This window comes from Nerophis ophidion, linkage group LG15 (assembly GCF_033978795.1).
Source record: "Nerophis ophidion isolate RoL-2023_Sa linkage group LG15, RoL_Noph_v1.0, whole genome shotgun sequence".
In the NCBI taxonomy this organism is placed as follows: domain Eukaryota; kingdom Metazoa; phylum Chordata; class Actinopteri; order Syngnathiformes; family Syngnathidae; genus Nerophis; species Nerophis ophidion.
The window spans coordinates 10903681-10929240 of NC_084625.1; the positions used below are offsets into that span (position 1 = coordinate 10903681).

Below are 25560 nucleotides of genomic sequence, written 5' to 3' on the forward strand. Positions count from 1 at the left end.
CGATGGACCCTGTGCTGTTTTTCTTGGGAATTGATTCTTCCTCCATTTGTTACCAAATTCGCACCTTCTCTCTCTCGTATTACCACCCACACCTCACCGTTAGCATCACAGCTAATGTTACCTGTCTGCTCCGCGGGAGCGTGTGACGTTGCACACGTGACAGTATGTGACGTATGTAAGAAGGTGCGCTTGTCTGTGAGAAGGAAAGACAAGAAAAAGTGGGAAACGCATGTAGTGTAATGCCCGCAGCTAAAAGCAACTGCGTGAGAACGTATACTCTAATATTGATTGATTGATTGATACTTTTATTAGTAAATTGCACAGTACAGTACATATTCCGTACAATTGACCACTAAATGGTAACACCCGAATAAGTTTTTCAACTTGTTTAAGTCGGGGTCCACGTTAATCAATTCATGGTTCAAATATATACTATCAGCATAATACAGTCATCACACAAGTTAATCATCATAGTATGTACATTGAATTATTTACATTATTTACAATCCGGGGGGTGGGATGAGGAGCTTTGGTTGATATCAGAACTTCAGTCATCAACAATTGCATCAACAGAGAAATGTGGACATTGAAACAGTGTAGGTCTTATTTAGTAAGATATGTACAGCCAGCAGAGAACATAGTGAGTTCAGATAGCATAAGAACAAGTATATGCATTAGAAATACATTTGAGTTGTTTATAATCCGGGGAGATGGGATGTGAATGGAGGAGGGTATTAGTAAAGTGTTGAAGTTGCCTGGAGGTGTTGTTTTAGAGCGGTTTTGAAGGAATATAGAGATGTACTTACTTGTATACCTGTGTGGAGTGCATTCCACATTGATGTGGCATAGAAAGAGAATGAGTTAAGACCTTTGTTAGATCGAAATCTGGGTTTAACGTGGTTTGGGGAGCTCCCCCTGGTGTTGTGGTTATGGCGGTCATTTACGTTAAGGAAGTAATTTGACATGTACTTCGGTATCAAGGAGGTGTAGCGGATTTTATAGACTAGGCTCAGTGCAAGTTGTTTTACTCTGTCCTCTGTACGCTGTCCTATTATATCACGATATAATAATTTTTTATATCGCACAGAGACCATCCAATATATATCGAGACATACATCGTGTATCGTGACATGGCCTAAAAACATTGAGATATTAAAAAAAGGCCATATCGCCCAGCACTGCTTCTCTGATTATGTCCACAACCTTCTACTATCCAGGGGAGATAATTTTTTTATCATCTAGAATTAACTTTCACCAACTCAGAGGAGATGCAGCAGCTCAGTATGTCAATATAGCAGCATAAGCGAGTTAGCTCTCTGTGATGACGGCGCCGCAAAAATAGTTTGTCTGTATTAGCGCTTACAATAACAATATTGCTAATACTTGGGTAATATTCAGGTCACGAAATGTAAATGGAGTTTTGTTCAATGTTTTTTTAGAGGGCTTTATGGGCGCAACCTACTCAGTGGCCTAGTGGTTAGAGCAGGTGTCGGGAACCTTTTTGTCTGAGAGAGCCAAAAAGCCAAATATTTTAAAATATATTTCTGTAAGAGCCACATAATTTTTTTTTTAACACTGAACACAACTAAACACGTGCATTTTTAAGTAAGACCAACATTTCTAGAGTATAATAGGTCTCTTATTCTTTTTAATAACATTGTTATTCTGAAGCTAACTGTGGAGGGGGCGTGGCCTGCGGGCCTGCAGCGACAGGTGCGTAGATGGCCCACCTGGGCCTTTTTATCTAATCACCTGTCGCTCTGTTATAAGCAGCAGCCAGGAGGAGAGACTGGGTTGGGGCTGGAAATACTATTGCTGGAAAGCAACTGAGAGACTTATTGAAAAATAAAACAATATTGTAACCCTGGAACAGGCTCTCATGTCGGTGCTTGGGGGTCTGAAGAACCCCCAGGAGGGCAAGCCCCACACTAACCAATAATAAATAAATAACTTCTTACCATTAACGCAACTTCTTGAACAGGTGCGGTAGAAAACGGATGGATGGATTAAAAATGCATGAGAATGTTTTATATTTTGAACATTATTTTTAACACTGTGATTACAAGTGGAATTATTCATTACTTATCGTGTTAAGCAACGTCAGTTCAGATTTATCAGAGAGCCAGATGCAGTCATCAAAAGAGTCACATCTGGCTCTAGAGCCATAGGTTCCCTACCCCTGTGTTAGAGTGTCCGCCCTGAGATCGGTAGGTCATGAGTTCAAACCCCGGCCAAGTCATACCATAGACCCGGGCTCGGGAACCTTTTTGGCTGAGAGAGCCATGAAAGCCAAATATTTCACAATGTATTTCCGTAAGAGCCATATCACATTTTTCAACACTGAATACAACTAAATTTGTGCATTTTTAAGTATGACCAACATTTGTAGACTATAATAAGTCTCTTATTCTTTTAAACAACATTGTTATTATAAAAGTTAACCAATAATACATATAATGCTTCTTACCATTAATGCGACATCTTGAACAGGTGCTGTAGAAAATGGAGGGTTGGATTAAAATGCATGAGAATGTTTTATAATTTGAACGTTATTTTTGAAACTGTGATTACCAGCGGAATTATTCATTACTTATCGTGTTAAGCAATGTCAGCTAAGATTTATCTGAGAGCCAGATGCAGTCATCTGGCTCTAGAGCCATAGGTTCCCTACCCCTGGTTTAAGCATTAGACACCTTTTTACCTGCACCCTGCCTCCCGCTGTTTCCCACATCTACAAAGCAATTAGCTACCGACTGCCACTTACTGATATGGAAGAGTATTACACAGTTACTCGGCATAGCTCGGTTGGTAGAGTGGCCGTGCTAGCAACCTGAGGGTTCCAGGTTCGATTCCCACTTCCGCCATTCTAGTCACTGCCGTTGTGTCCTTGGGCAAGACACTTTACACACCTGCCCCTAGTGCCACCCACACTGGTTTAAATATAACTTAGATATTGGGTGTCACTTTGTAAAGCGCTTTGAGTCACTAGAGAAAAACGCTATATAAATATAATTATCTGAGAGCCATATGTAGTCCTCAAAAGAGCCACAGGTTCCCTACCCCTGCCATAGACTATAAAAATGAGACTCATTACCTCCCTGCTTGGCACTCCGCATCAAAGGTTGGAATTGGGGGTTAAATCACCAAAAATTATTCCCGGGCGCGGCCAAAATTGATGCCCACTGCTCCCCTCACTTCCGATTGGGTGAACAAGGGGATGGGTCAAATGCAGAGGACGGATTTTACCACATCTAGTGTGTGTGTAACAATCATTGGTACTTTAACTTGAACTTAACTTAATAGTGTTCTCCGTTGGCCACTTCGTACTTGCCATATTTTACGACTTAGAATGCATTACAACAAAAAACATGTGTTCCTGTCCTACATGGGAATTGTGAATACATTCCAGTTCTCTGTAAAAGTTCTCACGTGTTACCATAGCAATGCTGAGCGGATCTGATCCTTTTGTGGCTGGAGTGGTTTTTGTTCCCCACTTTTCCCTAATTGCTGCTTCAATTCAGCCTGAATGTCGGCCATCTTGAGAAAAAGGCAAGTAATTGGCCTGAAATATTCCAACTCTTTGACTTTCTGCTGCGACTTTTGTGTTTTCAGGTGCGTGTGAACCAGGAGGACTCCAGCGCGGGGAGTGTGGAGAGCGTGGCGGACCAGGAAGACCCCGCCCCCAGAGACGCGCACAGCAGCCAGCACCGCCAGCAGATGAGGACCAATGTGGTGCAGGAGATCCTGAACACAGAGCGCATCTACATCAAGCACCTGAAGGACATCTGCGACGTGAGGCCGCCGCAACGTTCAGATCAAGCTCCCAACGCCCTCTGCTGGCTTCAAAAATGTTTGCCGTCCTCCTCAGGGTTACATCCGTCAGTGCCGGAAACACCCCGACATGTTCACCGAGCAGCAGTTAAGGACCATCTTCAGCAACATCGAGGACATCTACTCCTTCCAGAGGCAGTTCTTTCGCGACCTGGAGAGGAAGTACAACAAAGAGCAGCCGCACCTCAGCGAAATAGGCTCCTGCTTCCTCACGCAGGTCTGCAGCCACACTCTCTGACACCCTATTGGCCCCCTTGCACTTTGGGGTTAAGTCGTGCAGTCAGGTCCTCCCCAATGCCCCACACAACACCACAAATGTCACAAAGATTGGAGCATGCGGAAAGAAATTATGACTGTTACCATTTTCCACCAATAGGGGGTGATATTGGCGTTAATACCAACACCCCAACCTAAAATCTTGATCTTAGTTTGGAAGGAGATCTGATCATTTTAAAGGGGAAAAGCAAATCATTCACAATATGAGAGACAAGAACAGACGTCTTTTTTTTCTTTTTTTTTTAGGATTTTTAAGATGATAAAAAAACTAGAGATGTCTGATAATGGCTTTTTTACCGATATTCCGATATTGTCCAACTCTTAATTACTGATACTGATACCGACCAAAACCAATATATACAGTCGTGGAATTAACACAAATATTATGCCTAATTTTGTTGATGCATTAAACCAGGGGTAGGGAACCTATGGCTCTAGAGCCAGATGTGGCTCTTTTGATGACTGCAAAGGCTCTCAGATAAATCTTAGCTGACATTGCTTAACACGATAAGTAATGAATAATTCTGCTGGTAATCACCGTATTAAAAATGATTATAAAACATTCTCATGCATTTTAATCCAACCATTCATTTTCTATCGCACCTGTTCAAGAAGTTGCATTAATGGTAAGACGTTTTATATTTATTATTGGCTAGTTTTAGAATAACAATGCTATTAAAAAGAATAAGAAGTGAAGTATATAGCGCTTTTTCTCTAGTGACTCAAAGCGCTTTACATAGTGAAACCCAATATCTAATTTTTACATTTAAACCAGTGTGGGTGGCACTGGGAGCAAGTGGGTAAAGTGTCTTGCCCAAAGACACAAGGGCAGGGAATAGGATGGCGGAAGTGGGGATCGAACCTGCAACCCCCAAGTTACTGGAACGGCCGTTCTACCAACAGTGCTATACTGCCCCAACTCATTACACCCTAAAAATGTTGGTCTTACTTAAAAATGCACGCATTTAGTTGTATTCAGTGTTAAAAAATAGGATATGACTCTCACGGAAATACATTTTGAAATATTTGGCTTTCATGGCTCTCTCAGCCAAAAAGGTTCCCGACCCCTGCATTAAACAATGTAACAATGTTTTCCAAAATAAATCAAATAAAATCAACTTTATTTATAAAGCACATTTAAAATTTACCACAGGGGTAGCCAAAGTGCTGTACAATGGACAGGTTAAAAGATAATACGTAGACCGAGCAAACAACACAACACAAACAGAACATGATAAAAAATAAATAAATAAAACATAAAAACAGGTTCACAGCAGGTGTATAATGGGGCCATTGCAGAATGGATATCACTTAGTGTTAAAAGCCAAGGAATAAAAGTTTGTTTTTAAGAGAGATTTAAAAACAGGACGAGAGGAGGCTTGTCTAACACTCAGAGGTAGGTCGTTCTAGAGCTTGGGAGCAGCAGCAGCGAAAGCTCTGTCACCTCTAAGCTTCAGCCTTGTGTCAGTAGCAGCTGATCTTGGGGATCGAGTGGGGCAGTAAGGCTGAAGGAGGTCGGAGAGATATGTTGGCGTGAGGTTGTTTGGACATTTGAAAACAAATAAAAGGAGTTTAAAATTGATTCGATAACTTACAGGGAGCCAGTGAAGGGACGCTAATATAGGGGTGATGTGCAGACGAGCAGCAGAGTTTTGCACGAGCTGCAGGCGGGCGAGGGAGGCCTGGCTAATGCCGACATACAGGGCATTGCAGTAGTCTAAACGATTCCAGATAAAGGCGTGAATTAATTTCTCAAGGTCAAGGTCATGTCCTGACAGAAGCGGTTTCACTTTCGCTATTTGGCGTAATTGATAAAAGCTTTTTTGAACGACGCTGCTGATTTGTTTTTCAGATTTAAAATCAACTCAAGTTATGGAAAAAAATGCCAACTTGGCACTGCCATATTTATTATTGAAGTCACAAAGTGCATATTTTTTTTACACATGCCTCAAAACAGAAGCTTGGAATTTGGGACATGCTCTCCCTAAGAGAGACTATGAAGAGGTTGAGGTTGGAGCGGGCTAGCGGGGGGTGTATATTGTAGCGTCCCGGAAAAGTTAGTGCTGCATGGGGTTCTGGGTATTTGTTTTGTTGTGATTATGTTGTGTTACGGTGCGGATGTTCTCCTGAAATGTGTTTGTCATTCTTGTTTGGTGTGGGTTCACAGTGTGGCGCTTATTTGTAACTGTTAAAGTTGTTTATATGGCCACCCTCAGTGTGACCTGTATGACTGTTGACCAAGTATGCATTGCATTCACTTGTAACTGTGAAAAGCCGTGCTGGCACCCAAAGGAGGTGCCTTTAAGGTTAATTGGTAAATGGTAAATGGGTTGTGCTTGTATAGTGCTTTTCTACCCCTTATTAAGGAGCCCAAAGCGCTTTGACAGTATTTCCACATCCACCCATTCACACACACATTCACACACTGATGGCGGGAGCTGCCATGCAAGGCGCTCACCAGGACCCATCAGGAGCAAGGGTGAAGTGTCTTGCCCAAGGACACAACAGACGTGACAAGGATGGTAGAAGGTGGGGATTGAACCAGCAACCCTCAGATTGCTGGCACAGCCACTCTTACCAACTTCGCCACGCCATCCCAGCTTTGTACCTCTCCCTACATCCGTGTACACAGCAGCGTTTTAAAAACTCTTAAATTTTACTTTTTGAAACCGATACTGATAATTATGAAACCGATACCGATTATTTCCGATATTACATTTTAAAGCATTAATCTGCCCATAATATTGGACATCCCATAAAAAAAACGTTTGGAAGATGCCTCTAAAACAACTTTAAAACCCTCCAACATTATAATTTTGTATTATATTATTATTATATTATTAATTAAGCAACAAAAATAACACAATGCAAGTATATATACAGAATATATATATATTGTAGTAATAGAGACGTTCATAACAATATGTAATATGTTTAATATTTACCCTATTTTGATCATTTTAATCATTGCCGGAACTGATTTTGTCAGCGCATTTATTTCCGTCTTCATATCAAGGCTCTTTCAACGTCCAGCAACCAATGTGTTTTTTTTTTTCTGTAAACAAACGCGAGTGTTATACAATCATGGCAGATTGGGAATAGACAACGAAGATGACTATTTTTATACAAATGAGGATTAGCAACCTTATCTTTCTGAAGGTAAATAGGATGAACTGGTGCTTATAGAAGCGAGCACAAAAGAAGAGTGAGGGCGACGAGACTTTGTCACTGTAAATGTGGAATTTGGAGCCAAGGTATTTTGACATAAATGGAGGGCTTGCCCAAAATGAACTAGAAAAAACGTGCTCGGCCAGCTGTACCAAAAAGCCAACTGTCCATCAAGTGAGCCACTATGATATTGATCATGATACACACAGTACATTATGTGTGTTATTACAACTACAGTACAAACAGCTGAGTCATGCCAAAAACTATAAGAATTGAACTTGTTACCTCCCTGCTTGGTACTCAGCATCAAGGGATGGAATTGGGGGTTAAATCACCAAAAATGATTCCTGGGCGTGGCCAGCGCTGCTGCTCACTGCTCACCTCACCTCCCAGGGGGTAAATCAAGGGTGATGAGTCAAATGCGGAGAATAATTTCGCTACACCTAGTGTGTGTGTGTGTGTGACGTGATCATTGGTACTTTAACTTAACATACACTGTCTGGCTAGCTGTGTACGAACAAAACATGAAATGTGGGATAATACTTTACAGTTATTGTGATTGTTCATGTTTTTCAATCGGTACAGATCGTCGCAGTGTTGTGCATTATAAACGTGTTTCTTGCTGACGAAGAAGCTAGCTTATCTCTTTCCGTAGATAGCTTTTACGGTTAATACCAAAGCAGCCAATGTGTTACTACGCTAGAAAAAGAGTTCCTCAGTGTTCACCCTTACAATAAGAATCTAGCTGCATCCATCCATCCATTTTCTACCGCCTATTCCCTTTTGGGGTCGCGGGGGGCGCTGGCGCCTATCTCAGCTACAGTCGGGCGGAAGGCGGGGTACACCCTGGACAAGTCGCCACCTCATCGCAGGGCCAACACAGATAGACAGACAACATTCACACTCACATTCACACACTAGGGGCAATTTAGTGTTGCCAATCAACCTATCCCCAGGTGCATGTTTTTGGAAGTGGGTGGAAGCCGGAGTACCCGGAGGGAACCCACGCATGTTTGCTTATTATACAGCAGGGGTGTCCAAACTTTTTCCACTGAGGGCCCCACACTGAAAAATCAGAGCAAGCGGGGGCCATTTTCATGATTTTTATTTTAAAAACCAATACAATATATGTATAAAAAATATACATTTAGGTCTCCACTCGGTTATGATCCCGGGGACCCCAAAGGGTTTTGGTAAAAAAAAAAAAAAAATTTAAGTGTCACTATTCAGTATTATAATTTAAATTTATTTATTTATCATTTATTTATTTGTAGATCAACATTAGAAAAAAAAAGGAAAAAACACAACATATGCAGTATTTTCACTCAATAACTTTTCTAGGTGGAATATTTGAGATTATATAATAATTGGAACCTTAATTTTGGATTTTGATTCATTATTATTTTTTGAGCAATGACACTTAAAAACAAATCACACTAAAATAATTAGGGATCCAAAAGTGTCCTACATTTTAAAGTGTTAAAAAATGAATTATACATTTTTTTACTGTTTACTTTTAGCACAATAATCTCGAGATCAACTTCAGATTTATCCGTCAATTTTAAGTTTTATTGTTGTTTATGTTTTGGTTGTTTGTTTTAGGCCCTTCTTTAAAAAAAACAGCTCAGTTTTTTATATGGCAAAACACAAAATATGCAACATTTTCCCCCAAAATATATCTCAAAGTGGAATATTTAATGTGACGTAATTGAAGCCTTGAATAGGTCAATAACTCAAATTGACATTGATTTTGATTCATTATTATTTTTTTAAAGAAAGAAACAGCCTGCATGGCAGCTTTGTGTTATAAGAGTAAGCATTGCAACAAATTCTTGTTACATTTCACCTGTATGCTCTTTTATACCACTTTTTATGTTTTTAATATATTTCAATTGTATTCTTAAAATGTCCGTGGGGCCGTTAAAAAATGGCCCCCGGGCTGCACTTTGGACACCCCTGTCATACAGGCTATGAAATGAAGTATTCTTGGCGGTTTTTGGATGTATTTTTAAAGTAATTTCGAGGTAGAATGTATTGTTCCCATCAGCTGTATTGCTAGCCACCTATAACAAGCCAAGTTTTACATGTTCGACTGCCCAAAAAAAACCTTTGTCTTCTTTTTTTGTCATAATGATTGTGAACGATAGGCCAAATCCCCATCACCCCTCCTGCAGTTTTGTTGCCAGGCTCCGCCCACTAGGAATACTTACGAGTAGGTACTGACTGATCCAGCACTTTATTTATGCTGTCATGGCATTTGTACCAGTTCTGATCAGGATTTCCATTTGTGGAGCCGAGTCATGAATGTTGAAAGTTCTGCAGCGAACCATCAGAATAAAGTTTGGCGCCTAAAGCGTAGGCCAAATTCCTCAATCAATCAATATTTATTTATATAGCCCTAAATCACAAGTGTCTCAAAGGGCTGCACAAGTAACAACAACATCCTCGGTTCAGATCCCACATAATGGCAAGGAAAAACTCACAACCCAGTGGGATGTCAATGTGAATGACTATGAGAAACCTTGGAGAGGACCGCAGATGTGGGTGACCCCCCCCTCTAGGGTTGACTGGATACAATCAATCAATGTTTACTTATATAGCCCTAAATCATTAGTGTCTCAAAGGGCTGCACAAACCACTACACAAACCACTACGACATCCTCGATGGACTTCGAGTGGGTCTAACATAATATTGTGAAAGTCCAGTCCATAGTAGATCTAACATAATAGTGAAAGTCCAGTCCATAGTGGATCTAACATCATAGTGAGAGTCCAGTCCATAGTGGATCCAACATAATAGTCAGAGTCCAGTCCATAGTGGATCTAACATAATAGTGAGAGTCCAGTCCATAGTGGATCCAACATAATAGTAAGAGTCCTGTCCATAATGGATCTAACATAATAGTGAGAGTCCTATCCATAGTGGATCTAACATAATAGTGTGAGAGTCCAGTCCATGGTGGATCTTACATAATAGTAAGAGTCCTGTCCATAATGGATCTAACATAATAGTGAGAGTCCAGTCTATAGTGGATCTAACATAATAGTGTGAGAGTCCAGTCCATGGTGGATCTAACATAATAGTAAGAGTCCTGTCCATAGTGGATCAAGCATAATAGTGAGAGTCCAGTCCATAGTGGATCTAACATAATAGTGAAAGTCCAGTCCATAGTGGATCTAACATAATAGTGAGAGTCCAGTCCATAGTGGATCTAACATAATAGTGAGAGTCCAGTCCATAGTGGATCTAACATAATAGTGAGAGTCCAGTCCATAGTGGATCTAACATAATAGTGTGAGAGTCCAGTCCATAGTGGATCCAACACAATACTGAGAGTCCAGTCCATAGTGGATCAAACATAATAGTGAGAGTCCAGTCCATAGTGGGGCTAGCAGGAGACCATCCCGAGCGGTCTACCCCGGGTCCCGACTCTGGACAGCCAGCACTTCATCCATGGCCAGTTTATCATCGCCCATTTGTCTAGTATCTGGGTTTTTTTTAACCGCCACTCATTTGGTCAAAGTCTGTTGGAGGAGTTAGTTGACATAAAACCCCTGTTTTGGGCCGACAGAAACCAACATGGCTGACTTTTAAAATGTCTTTTTTTATTATTTACGTGCACGGACGTCTCGGTTGGTAGAGTGGCCGTGCCAGCAACTTGAGGGTTTCAGGTTCGATTCCCGCTTGTGCCATCCTAGTTACTGCCGTTGTGTCCTTGGGCAAGACACTTTACCCACTTGCTCCCAGTGCCACCCACACTGGTTTAAATGTAACTTAGATATTGGGTGTCACTATGTAAAGCGCTTTGAGTCACTTGAGAAAAGCGCTATATAAATATAATTCACTTCACTTCTCTCCAGCAATTTTTGAGACGATACATGAATCTGATAGCAGGGGCTAATTTGTACTTATTTTCAAGGGGCCGCTAGTAGTCATTTTGAATTGTGTTCGACACCCACAAAATGTCAATTTTTTTGCCAGTCAAAGACCTAAAAATGACGATAGAAGTTAGAGAAAAATACTGCATGGAGCTTTGCCACTCGGGCCCTAACAAGCCAAGCGGAACATCTTCTGACTCGGCCCTGCTGGTATCCGGCAAGGACAAGTCACAGGTGGAACAAATCCTTAGTGCTGAACTCCTCAATATTTGCACCTGGCTCGCTGACAACAAGCTATCCATACACTTAGGTAAAACGGAATCCATCCTATTTGGGTCCCACATCAAACTTAAGAAGGTCAGTGACTTCACTATAAAAGTGGGTGACATTGTTATCACCAGGAAGGATGAGATCCCCTACCTAGGTTCCATTCTAGAGGCTAATCTTTCCTGTGATAAAATGGCAACCAAGGTGATCAAAAAGGTCAACCAAAGAACAAGATTCCTCTACAGAATCTCCTCTCTGGTCAACAAAAGCACCTTGAGGATTCTAGCGGGAACTCTCATTCAACCCTTCTTCGATTACGCTTCCACCTCCTGGTACCCCAGCACCTCCAAAACCCTCAAATCTAGACTCCAAACATCCCAGAATAAGCTAATCCGGTTACTTTTAGACCTCCACCCCAGATCACACCTCAATCCAACCCACTTCTCCAAAGTGGGCTGGCTCAGGGTGGAGGACAGAGTCAAACAACTTGCACTGAGCCTAGTCTATAAAATCCGCTACACCTCCTTGATACCGAAGTACATGTCAAACTACTTCCTTAACGTAAATGACCGCCATAACCACAACACCAGGGGGAGCTCCACAAACCACGTTAAACCCAGATTCCGATCTAACAAAGGTCTTAACTCATTCTCTTTCTATGCCACATCAATGTGGAATGCACTCCCAACAGGTATAAAAGTAAGTACAATCTCTATATCTAAACCTCTAAACAACACCTCCAGGCAACTTCAACACCAAACCTCCACACCAACACCTACACCTCCTTCCAATCACATCCCATCATCCCCGATTATAAACAACTCAATGTACTTCTAAAATCACTTGTTCTTATGCTATCTGAACTCACTATCATCCTGCCTGTACAATGTCCACATTTCTCTGTTGATGCAATTATTGATGACTGAAGTTCTGATATCAACCAAAGCTCCTCATCCCACCCCTCGGATTGTAAATAATGTAAATAATTCAATGTATATACTATGATGATTAACTTGTGTGATGACTGTATTATGTTGATAGTATATATTTGTACCATGTATTGATTAACGTGGACTTAAACAAGTTGAAAAACTTATTGGGGTGTTACCATTTAGTGGTCAATTGTACGGAATATGTACTGTACTGTGCAATCTACTAATAAAAGTATCAATCAATCAATCAATTCTGTCCCACAGGGCAAAGGCTTCTCCATCTACTCGGAGTACTGCAACACTCACCCAGCAGCCTGCGCCGAGCTGCAGCGCCTCATGAAGTCCGGCCGATACAAGCAATTCTTTGAGATCTGCCGCCTCCAGCAGCGGATGATCGACATCTCCATCGCCGGCTTCTTGCTCACACCTGTGCAGAAGATCTGCAAGTACCCCCTGCAGCTGGGCGAGCTGCTCAAGTACACCCCCAAGGGCCACAGGTACGCCTCAGTCATCAATGCCGCGCTAATGTTACAGCATGCCCAGACGCCTCCTCAAATGTGTTTCAAAGGAGGCTGCAGGACATGGACGGATCGCATGATGACACTTTATAGCATAAGTATGCTTCCTGACTCATTCCTCTCTATTTCCCACGTGCTGCAGTGACTACTGTGGCGTGAGCGACGCGTACGAGGCCATGAAGAAGGTGGCCAGTCTGATCAACGAGAAGAAGAGAAGGCTGGAGAGCATCGACGCCATCGCCCACTGGAAGGTGGCCATTCTCCGCTGGGAGGTGACTTGTATGCTCCAACTTCTTTTTGAAAAAGTTACGGTGTGAAAGAACTCTCGGTAAAAGACATGAAGAAAGGGTTAGTATTAGGGATGTCCGATAATGGCTTTTTTGCCGATATTGTCCAACTCTTAATTACCGATACCGACATATACAGTCATGGAATTAACACATTATTATGCCTAATTTTGTTGTGATGCCCTACTGCAGGGGTCGGGAACCTTTTTGGCTGAGGGAGCCATACAAGCAAATTATTTTTAAAAGTATTTCCGTGAGAGCGATGTAATTTATTTTCTTAACACTGAATACAACTATATGCGTGCATTTTTAAGAAAGACCAACATTTTTAGAGTATAATAAGTCTCTTGTTCTTTTTAATAACATTAATATTCAGAGGCTAACCAAAAATTTAAAAAAATACTTCTTACCATTAATGCGACTTCTTGAACAGGTGGGGTACAAAACCGGATGGATGGATGAAAATGCATGAGAATGTTTTATATTTTGAACGTTATTTTTGACACTGTGATTACCAGAGGAATTATCCGTTACTTATCGTGTTAAGCGATGTCAGCTAAGATTTATCCTAGAGCCAGGTGCAGTCATCAAAAGAGCCACATCTGGCTCTAGAGCCATAGGTTCCCTACCCCTGCCCTACTGGATGCATTAAACAATGTAACAAGGTTTTCAAAAATAAATCAACTCAAGTTGTGGAAAAAACTGCCAACATGGCACTGCCAAAATCATTATTGAAGTCACAAAGTGCATTAATTTTTTAACATGCCTCAAAACAGCAGCTTGGAATTTGGGACATGCTCTCCCTGAGAGAGCATGAGTAGGTTGAGGTAGGGGGTGTTTGGGTAGGGTATATATTGTAGCGTCCCGGAAGTGTTATTGCTGCAAGGGGTTCTGGGTATTTGTTCTGTTGTGTTACGGTGCGTATGCTTTACCGAAATGTGTTTTCCATTCTTGTTTGGTGTGTGTTCACAGTGTGGCGCATATTTGTAACAGTGTTAAAGTTGTTTATAACATATTTGTAACAGTGTTAAAGTTGTTTATAAGGCCACCCTCAGTGTGACCTGTAAGGCTTTTGACCAAGTATGTCCGATAATGGCTTTTTTGCCGATATTCCGATACTGTCCAACTCTTAATTACCGATACAGATATATACAGTCATGGAATTAACACATTATTATGCCTAATTTTGTTGTGATTCCCCGCTGGATGCATTAAACAATGTAACAAGGTTTTCCAAAATAAATCAACTCAAGTTATGGAAAAAACTGCCAACATGGCACTGCCATATTTATTATTGAAGTCACAAAGTGCATTATTTTTTTTAACATGCCTCAAAAACAGCAGCTTGGAATTTGGGACAAGCTCTCCCTGAGAGAGCCTGAGGAGGTTGAGGTAGGGGGTGTTTGGATAGGGTATATATTGTAGCGTCCCGGAAGAGTTATTGCTGCAAGGGGTTCTGGGTATTTGTTCTGTTGTGCTTATGTTGTGTTACGGTGCATATGTTCTCCCGAAATGTGTTTGCCATTCTTGTTTGGTGTGGGTTCACAGTGTGGCGCATATTCGTAACAGTGTTAAAGTTGTTTATAAGGCCACCCTCAGTGTGACCTGTAAGGCTTTTGACCAAGTATGTCCGATAATGGCTTTTTTGCCGATATTCCGATACTGTCCAACTCTTAATTACCGATACCGATATATACAGTCATGGAATTAACACATTATTATGCCTTATTTTGTTGTGATGCCCCGCTGGATGCATTAAATAATGTAACAAGGTTTTCCAAAATAAATCAACTCAAGTTATGGAAAAAACTGCCAACATGGCACTGCCATATTTATTATTGAAGTCACAAAGTGCATTATTTTTTTTAACATGCCTCAAAAACAGCAGCTTGGAATTTGGGACAAGCTCTCCCTGAGAGAGCATGAGGAGGTTGAGGTAGGGGGTGTTTGGGTAGGGTATATATTGTGGCGTCCCGGAAGAGTTATTGCTGCAAGGGTTTCTGGGTATTTGTTCTGTTGTGTTACAGTGCGGATGTTCTCCCGAAATGTGTTTGCCATTCTTGTTGGGTGTGGGTTCACAGTGTGGCGCATATTTGTAACAGTGTTAAAGTTGTTTATAAGGCCACCCTCAGTGTGACCTGTAAGGCTTTTGACCAAGTATGATGCATTCACTTGTGTGTGTGAAAAGCCGTAGATATTATGTGACTGGGCCGGCACGCAAAGGCAGTGCCTTTAAGGTTTATTGGTTCTCTGTACTTCTCCCTAAATCCGTGTACACAGCTGTATTTTAAAAAAGTAATGAATTTTACTTTTTGAAACCGATACCGATAATTTCGATATTACATTTTAAAGCATTTATCGGCCTATAATATTGACAGTCCGATATTATCGGACATCTCTAGTTAGGACAGGGGTCAGCAACCCAAAATGTTGAAAGAGCCATATTAGATCAGAAATACAGTAAAAAAAAATTGTCTTGACCCGCAAGAAAAGTGAGCGCCTTATATAAGTGTTATAATGAATGCAACACCTGATGTGTCTATATTAGCCTACTATCAAAATGATTGTGTCGCAGGCTGATGCAAATCTTAATTGACAGAAATGTAATATTTATTCTACACATTTTACAACATTGAACATTAGTAATATGGTGGGTTCTTAGAGGGTGAGACATCTCCTGGAAATGACTGGCTTAGAATGACCAAAGTTATAGATGTGTGTGTCCAAGTTAAAGAAAACAGCAGGCTGTCTTATTCTAATGGATTTATTACAATCTTTGCAAGCTGGGTAACGTTTGCTATGGTCTGGAACAACATGGCACACAAACAACTATCAGAAATGCAGCCAATGTTACATACAGATAATGCGTCATGAGACATGCAAATATAAATTAAAAACACAGAGGACATAAGTAAAGGATATTAAATGAGCTCAAATACACCTACAAATGAGGCGTAATGATGCTAGCCTAAATAGCATGTTAGCATGGATTAGCTTGCGGTCATGTACTGACCAAATATGCCTGATTAACACTCCACAAGTCAATAACATTAACAAAGCTCACCTTTGTGCATTTATACACAGTATAAAACATTTGGTGGTCAAAATGAGACATATGAGTGGCATAAAGCACGTCTTTCTGTGGGCAGCAGTTATCAGCCATCCATCCATTTTCTACCACTTGTCCCTTTTGGGGTTGCGGGGGGGCTGCTGTAGCCTATCTCAGCTGCATTCGGGCGGAAGGCGGGGTGCACCCTGGACAAGTCTCCACCTCATCACGGGGCCAACACAGATGGACAGACAATACTCACACTCACATTCATCCATCCATCCTTTTTTCTACCGCTTATTCCCTTTTTGGGGTCGCGGGGGGCGCTGGCGCCTATCTCAGCTACAATCGGGCGGAAGGCGGGGTACACCCTAGACAAGTCGCCATCTCATCGCAGGGCCAACACAGATAGACAGACAACATTCACACTCACATTCACACACTAGGGCCAATTTAGTGTTGCCAATCAACCTATCCCCAGGTGCATTCATAATTAGTTAATTTTTAAACTTTGCAATATTTTTTTTTATTTTATTGTAAAAACAATTATTTTTCATTAACACACACAAATGTACCGAAAATTGGTACCATTGAGTACTGGTACCGGTTCAAATTGGAGGGTAACCATTCCTGATTGTAATACACTTTTCCACCACTTGTGGCAGTAATGACAATATTAAAAAAAAAACAGAAGTCTGCAACTAAAGTCAGAGGCAAGTTTCTTAAGTGTAAAAAATATGACTAAAGTGGTGAAGCTGCATTTTTATTTGCACTTTAATTATTACTGTTGATTTAGTTAGAATGTATTGATTTTAGTACTGCATAATTGTACATAAATGTACATTTCATCTGTTTTTTATGGGTCCCTTCCACTGCAGTATATTTGTTTAGTATTTAGCAATCAGCCTGACCTAAACCTTCATAATAATCTTTGGATTAACACATGCTTTCATATAAATTGAAAAGTTTGTAAACCGTAAGTAGGTCAGGTGTAAATATTGAATACGATTAAAATCAAAAGTAAGATTGCTATTTAAGTGTAAAAATTTGAGTGAGTTGGCTGCTCCGTAGTGGAAAGGTATTCATACCTATTTTTGTGTATTTGTGGGATCTGCATAAGTCCCAAAATTGTGAAATCAAAGCATGAAGGCTTATTTATTTTTCATCAGTTCTTTATAAGCACCTTATTATGCAATATAAGTAGTATTTATTTTGGGCAGCACGGTGGAAGAGAGGTTAGTGTGTCTGCCTCACATTACAAAGGTCCTTAGTTCAATCCTCTGTGGAGTTTGCATGTTCTCCCCGTGATTGTGTGGGTTCCCTCCGGGTACTCCAGCTTCCTCCCACCTCCAAAGACATGCACCTGGGGATAGGTTGATTGGCAACACTAAATGGTCCCTAGTGTGTGAATGTGAGTGTGAATGTTGTCTGTCTATCTGTGTTGGCCCTGTGATGAGGTGGCGACTTGTCCAGGGTGTGCGCCGCCTTCCGCCCGATTGTAGCTGAGATAGGCGCCAGCGCCTCCCGCGACCCCGAAGGAAATAAGCGGATGGAAATGGATGGTAGTATTTATTTTTCTTATCAGCCTGACCCAAGCTTAAGGTTCAGTAAATAATATTTGAGATGAACACATGATTTCATATAATTTGACAAGGTTGAATACCATTAATAATTAATTGAATACGATTGTTGTGGGTGCCAAAGTTTAAAAGGCTAAAAACCCCTGACCTAGACCACAAGGAAGTGTTTTAAACGTAGATTTCAAATCATCATAGTTTCCCATTTCATGTAACTTGTGGGGTGGTATAGCTCGGTTGGTAGAGCGGCCGTGCCAGCAACTTGAGGGTTGCAGGTTCGAATCCCGCTTCCGTCATCCTAGTCACTGCCATTGTGTCCTTGGGCAAGACACTTTACCCACTTGCTCCCAGTGCCACCCACACTGGTTTAAATGTAAAAAAAAAAAATAGATATTGGGTTTCACTATGTAAAGCGCTTTGAGTCACTATAAATATAATTCACTTCACTAACTTGTTAATAAAAATGTCTAAAACAAACCACATTATTCTACCTTGAGCTGTTTGTGGCCCGGATTCATCTGGATTGTCTCCGCGCTGCAGGGACCTGACGTGCTGGTGCGCAGCTCCCAGCTCATCCACTCGGGAGAGCTGACCCGAGTTCTCCGACAGGGCAAAGTGCAGCAGCGCAGCTTCTTCCTCTTCGACCACCAGCTGGTCTTTTGCAAGAAGGACGTCCTGCGCAGGGACCTCCTCTACTACCGGGGACGGCTGGACATGGACCACACCGAGGTGGTGGACGTGCCCGACGGGCGGGACGCCGACCTGGGCCTGAGCCTGAGGAACGCCGTGCGGCTGCGTAACGCCTCCACCCTGGAGTTCGTGTGCGTATTGTGCTGCAGGAAGCCGCAGGACAAGCAGAGGTGGCTGCAGGCCTTCGCCGACGAGAGACAGCGAGTCAAGGAGGACCAAGAGATGGGTGAGCAACAATGTCATTAAAAAGCATTTAAAGGTTTTACCGTATTTTGTGGACAATAGAGCACACCGGTATATACTGTAATAATAATAATAATAATGGAGTAGATTTTATACAGCGCTTTTCTATTAGTAGATACTCAAAGTGCTCACAGAGAAGTGAGAACCCATCATTCGTTCACACCTGGTGGTGGTAAGCTACATTTGTAGCCACAGCTGCCCTGGGGTAGACTGAGGGAAGCGAGGCTGGCAGTTTGCTCCTACGGCCCCTCCGACCACCACCTATCATTCATTCACCAGTGTGAGCGGCACCGGGGGCAAAGGGTGACGTGTCCTGCCCAAGGACACAATGGCAGCGATTTGGATGTCAATAGGCGGGGAGCGAACCTGCAACACTCAGGTTTCTGGCACGGCCGCTCTACCCACTACGCCAGTGGTGGCCAACCATTTCGAGCCCAAGATCCTATGTTTTATGTGTATGTGTATGTTGTATGTGTATATGTATATGTATGTATGTATGCATACATATGTATACTTCGATATATATATGTATATTCACATATACATATGCATGTATGTATATATATGCATATTTATTATTTATTTATCGGTGCGGCATCTTCAGTAATGCGGACGCTGTATCGATCCGTTGTGGTGAAGAAGGAGCTGAGCCGGAAGGCAAAGCTCTCAATTTACCGGTCGATCTACGTTCCCATCCTCACCTATGGTCATGAGCTTTGGGTCATGACCGAAAGGATAAGATCACGGGTACAAGCGGCCGAAATGAGTTTCCTCCGCCGTGTGGCGGGGCTCTCCCTAAGCTCTGCCATCCGGGAGGAACTCAAAGTAAAGCCGCTGCTCCTCCACATCGAGAGGAGCCAGATGAGGTGGTTCGGGCATCTGGTCAGGATGCCACCCGAACGCCTCTCGAGGGAGGTGTTTAGGGCACGTCCAACCGGTAGGAGGCCACGGGGAAGACCCAGGACACGTTGGGAAGACTATGTCTCCCGGCTGGCCTGGGAACGCCTCGGGATCCCCCGGGAAGAGCTAGACGAAGTGGCTGGGGAGAGGGAAGTCTGGGCTTCCCTGCTTAGGCTGCTACCCCCGCGACCCGACCTCGGATAAGCGGAAGAAGATGGATGGATGGATATTTATGTATGTTTATGCATATTTATGTACACAAAAGTATTTACATACATGTAAATTTAGGTATGTATATAATAAACACACATACTGTGTCTATATGAGAAAAAACATACTTTTGTTTTGTTTTTTAAAAACAAAGCTTTGTGACTATTATTGGCTGATTTCATCATTTTAGATTTTTCTCATTGTGTGTGTAATGTGCCTCGGGCCAATGACAAATAAGTCACAGGCCAGAGATGGCCCCTGTGCTGCACTTTGAGCACCCCAGCACTACGCCATGCGGCCCCATATATAAGCTGCACCCATAAAATATTAAAAGAAGAAAATATTTCCCATATATTTGTCGCGCCGGGCTGAAAGCCGCTGATATATAAGTTGTAAAATTAGTTATTTGCACAGAAATTGTTTCCAAACAGTGCCTGTAACACGGCAGTAAAACGGCTGATCAAACAAAACAGAAGTCATCGTCATGGACCCATTGGCTGCGAAAGCTAGCTCTCCAATCAGGTAAACAGACTCAATAACGCCACGGTGAAGTTTTGGTAAATTCACTGAGGAATTTGTGAAACTGAAACAATACAAGAAGAATGCCATTGTAATACAATAATACTAAGACAAGACGCTTGTAAACATTTTAGCATATGGGCTAATGCTAACGACTCTAGCTTTATTACATTACAATAGCGCGTACAAATGTGCATAAAACACTCCCACTGACATCACACATGGAATGGTTTAGTTAAGAATAATTGTTTTAGTTATATTGTAAACTTTGCAAACGTTGCTCGGAAGAATCAACACTAATAGAAACGCTATGGACGACTAGGAGACGAAACAGCACTTCTACTTCCGGTTCAAAGCTTTAAACAGCAGGATTTCACATTCACACAGCAGCACCTGCAGTGAGCAAACTCGTCTAAAAGATGGCGCCCTAGCACAAAAAATAACACAACCTTTAAGGTTCTTTGCATGTGTTTAATAAAAACTATTTGCATTATGGCGCTAAGTGAAGAAAAATCTATAAATCAGGTGCACCCATCTATAAGCCTAAAAGGTAGTGGCTTAAAGTCCATATTGTACGGTGTGTGTGTGTGTGTGTGTGTGTGTGTGTATATAATAACTACCTGCAGTAGAACTTGGGCATTAAATTAGTTTTAATTCGCATTAAAGGGCATACAAGTAGATCTGTTGAAACCTGCATCAACCTTATTTAAAGATGTTTGCTTTGTTTTGCAGGAATAGAAATCAGCGAGGAGCAAAGAAAACAAGCTATTGCTAATGCCAGGAGAGCCAAACAAGGCAAGATCAAAAGTAAGTAGACAATTTTCTTCTTCCATTTGTTCAGGGACTTATTTAGTCATTTGGGGGCCAGGGCAACCCTCATCATTACACATACCAAAAACATGTCATTTAGCATGTTGTTAGATGCTACCTTGCAAGAGCTGCACATTAAAGCTTGGCAGGGTCCGCAATGAGTATAACATTTACTGTAATTGGTACAAAACATTGGGTGGTCCACCCACATCTGTGGTCCTCTCCAAGGTTTCTCATTGTCATCCCACCTGGTTGAGTTTTTCCTTGCCCTGATGTGGGCTCTGAACCGAGGATGTCGTTGTGGATTGTGCAGCCCTATGAGACACTTGTGATTTAGGGCTATATAAATAAACATTGATTGATAGTCATGAGAGGCCGCAAAGACTACTTTGGGACAAATGACGATCTTGAATATAAGGAGGATGAACTAAACCAGGGGTGCCCACACTTTTTCTGCAGGCGAGCTACTTTTCAATTGACCAACTCGAGGGGATCTACCTCATTTATATATATCATTTATATTTATTTATTTATTTATGAAAGAGACATTTTTGTAAACAAGTTAAATGTGTTTAATGATAATACAAGCATGTGTAACACATATAGATGTCTTTCTTTCACAAAGACAAGAATATAAGTTGGTGTATTACCTGATTCTGATGACTTGCATTGATTGGAATCAGACAGTAATGATGATAACGCCCACATTTTCAAATGGAGGAGAAAAAAAGTTGTCCTTTCTGTACAATACCACATGAAAGTGGTTGGTTTTTGGCATCTAATTCATCCAGCTTCCATACACTTTACAAGAAAAACATTGGCGGCAAATTCCGTAGCTTGCTTGATTGACATTCACGGCACCCGAGGATCTTGTGAGATGACGCTGGCTGCTGCCAGTTCATTATTATGAAAAAATGACAGAGAGGAAGGCGAGAAACACTTTTTATTTCAACCGACTTTCGCGCCATCCCTTCCGTCAAAACTCTAAAGGCCGACTGCACATTTCCTATCTTCACAATAAAAGCCCTGCTTCATGCTGCCTGCGCTAACAAAATAAGAGTCTCGGAAAGCTGGCGTGCACAAGTGATGTGCACGCCAGCTTTCTGAGGGATCGCTTGTGCACGCCAGTTTTCTGAGACTCTGTATTTAGTTAGCGCAGGCAGCATGAAGCAGGGCTTTTATTGTGAAGATAGGAAATGTGCAGTCAGCCTTTAGAGTTTTGACGGAAGGTACGGCGCGAGAGTCTGTTGAAATAAAAAGTGTTTCTCGCCTTCCTCTCGGTCATATTTTCATAATAATGATCTTGCAGCAGCCAGCGTCATCTCACAAGACCCTCCGGTACCGTGAATGTCATTTAAGTGACGTCTTGGTGAAGATTGATGATCACTAATTTTTAGGTCTATTTTTTTTTAAAAGCCTGGCTGGAGATCGACTGACACACCCCCCGCGGTCGACTGGTAGCTCGCGATCGACGTAATGGGCACCCCTGATCTAAACGTTTTAGAAGCTGTGTGCTACGATGGACGTTCCAGTTAAAATTCCGACTAGGAACTTCCCAATACAAATGGAACGCTTGCACATAAACATTTGCATCGACTTCTGTCCTTTAAGCAGTGGGAAAAGGGGAAGTGACTTATGCCATAAAGCAAGTCATCATATTTGTATTTTTTTTCCGTGGCAGGTTTCCTCGAGTTTTACTTCCCTAAGTAACTTATCAACCTTTATAAAATATTTTCTTAACTTTTGGGATAATACATGGAGTTGCAACTGGTTGAATGACACCTGTGCCATGCTCTGTATCGCTCTCACTTGGCACTTAGCAACTTCGAGGACTATAAATGTGCTGACTGCTTTACAGCATACGTCACTCCCTTTTTCCTCATTGCTTAAAAAGACAGCGGGGGTGTATATTGTAGCGTCCCGGAAGAGTTAGTGCTGCAAGGGGTTCTAGGTATTTGTTCTGTTGTGTTTATGTTATGTGGGGACGGCGTGGCAAAGTTGGGAGAGTGTTCGTGCCAGCAATCTGAGGGTTACTGGTTCAATCCCCACTTTTTACCATCTTAGTCACGTCTGTTGTGTCCATGAGCAAGACACTTCACCCTTGCTCCTGATGGGTCCTGGTTAGCGCCGTGCATGTCAGCTCCCGCCATCAGTGTGTGAATGTGTGTGTGAATGGGTGAATTTGGAAATCGTGTCAAAGCGCTTTGAGTTCCTTAAAAAGGTAGAAAAGCACGATACAAGTACAACCCATTTACCATTTATGTTGTGTTACGGTGTGGGTGTTCTCCTGAAATGTGTTTGTCATTCTTGTTTGGTGTGGGTTCACAGTGTGGTGCATATTTAAATGAAATTGATTTGGTTTGTGCAGCCCTTTGAGACACTAGTGATTTAGGGCTATATAAATAATCATTGATTGATTGATTGATATTTGTAACATTGTTAAAGTTGTTTATACGGCCACCCTCAGTGTGACCTGTATGGCTGTTAACTAAGTATGCCTTGCATTCACTTGTGTGTGTTTAAAAGCTGCATATATCATGTGACTGGGCCGGCACGCTGTTTGTATGTAAGAAATGCAGAGGTGACGACAGGTTGTAGAGGATGCTAAAGGCAGTGTCTTTAAAGGGGAACATTATCACAATTTCAAAAGGGTTAAAAACAATAAAAATCAGTTCCCAGTGGTTTGTTTTATTTTTCAAAGTTCTTTTCAAAATTTTACACCTCCCGGGATATCCCTAAAAAAAGCTTTAAAGTTCTTGATTTTTCGCTATTTGCGATGCGACTGTCCATTTCCCTGTGACGTCATACAGGGCTGCCAATACAAACAACATGGCGGTTACCACAGCAAGATATAGCGACATTAACTCGGATTCAGACTCGGATTTCAGCGGCTTTAGCGATTCAACAGATTACGCATGTATTGAAACAGATCGTCGGAGTATGGAGGCAGATAGCGAAAACTAAATTGAAGAAGAAATTGAAGCTATTGAGCGAATAGCTATTGACGCTACTCGGCCATAGCATGGGTGTACCTAATGAAGTGGCCCATAGCATGGCTGCTTTATTAGCATCGCCGGTAAAATGTGCGGACCAAACGATCAGGACTTTCGCATCTTTTGACACTGGAGCAACTTAAATCCGTCGATTGGTAAGTGTTTGTTTCGCATTAAATGTGGGTATCTAGTTTCAAATGTACATACAGCTAGCGTAAATAGCATGTTAGCATCGTTTAGCGTAGCATGTTAGCATCGATTAGCTGGCAGTCATGCCGTGACCAAATATGTCTGATTAGCACATAAGTCAACAACATCAACAAAACTCACCTTTGTGATTTAGTTGACTTAATCGTTGCAAATGCATCTGCAGGGTATTTATACATCTCTGTGCCATGTCTGCCTTAGCATCGTCGGTCAAATGTGAAGACACTTTGGTACATTCAATGGGGGTCTGGCGGCAGATTTCTTGCCAGTGGTGCAACTTGAATCCCTCCCTGTTAGTGTTGTTACACCCTCCGACAACACACCGACGAGGCACGATGTCTCCAAGGTTCCAAAAAATAGTCGAAAAAACGGCAAATAACAGAGCTGAGACCCGGCGTTTGTAATGTGAAAATGAATATGGCGAGTGTGTTACCTCGGTGACGTCACGTTCTGACGTCATCGCTAAAAGAGCGATAAACAGAAAGGCGTTTAATTTGCCAAAATTCACCCATTTAGAGTTTGGAAATCGGTTAAAAAAATACATGGTCTTTTTTCTGCAACATCAAGGTATATATTGACGCTTACATAGGTCTGGTGATAATGTTCCCCTTTAAGGCACGCCCCCAGTGTTGTTGTCCGGGTGGAAATCAGAAGATTGATTGCCCCAGGAGATTTTTGGGAAGCGCACTGAAATTCGGGAGTCTTCCGGGAAAATCGGGAGGGTTGGCAAGTGTGGTTGCCAATCAACCTATCCCCAGGTGCATGTCTTTGGGGGTGGGAGGAAGCCGGAATACCCTGGGGGAACCTACGCAGTCACGGGGAGACAAAAAACGAAAAACGGAGACTACCCGGATAAAAGGACAGTCAAGGATCAACATTGCCCCAGCTTTCACTCTGCGGCTTGAGGTCGAAGATGTAGAATTTCAGACCGTTGCTGCCTTGGCTCTGTTGCTGCTAAACTAGAAAGTGACTTTTGATGCTCAAATCAAAATGATTTGCGTGGTAGCAATAAATTGCCACCAGCTCGATAGTTCCACACTACTTCCTTGAAATCGCTCTCCCGCCGGTCTTTCTCTGCCCCGATACATTCTTGGTAGTAGCGTTATCTTTGTTGCACAATCCAAGATCATCTCTTGATAGTGTCTGCTATTTAACATCAGCAAAGCCATTAGAGACCTAATATTAGTGCCAATATTACAGCGGA

The 25560-nt window shown here is 42.0% G+C and overlaps 1 protein-coding gene across 2 annotated transcripts in view; it reads left to right on the forward strand.

The window, feature by feature from the left end:
• Window positions 1-25560, forward strand: part of spata13 (spermatogenesis associated 13) — a 94760-nt gene that overhangs the window by 64465 nt on the left and 4735 nt on the right. For both annotated transcript variants that reach the window (XM_061921501.1, XM_061921502.1), the window contains 6 exons: window positions 3613-3792; window positions 3869-4048; window positions 12618-12850; window positions 13014-13143; window positions 18325-18700; window positions 21079-21153. In XM_061921501.1, the coding sequence (XP_061777485.1) occupies window positions 3613-3792; window positions 3869-4048; window positions 12618-12850; window positions 13014-13143; window positions 18325-18700; window positions 21079-21153 (1174 nt within the window). The remainder of the gene's footprint in view (window positions 1-3612; window positions 3793-3868; window positions 4049-12617; window positions 12851-13013; window positions 13144-18324; window positions 18701-21078; window positions 21154-25560) is intronic.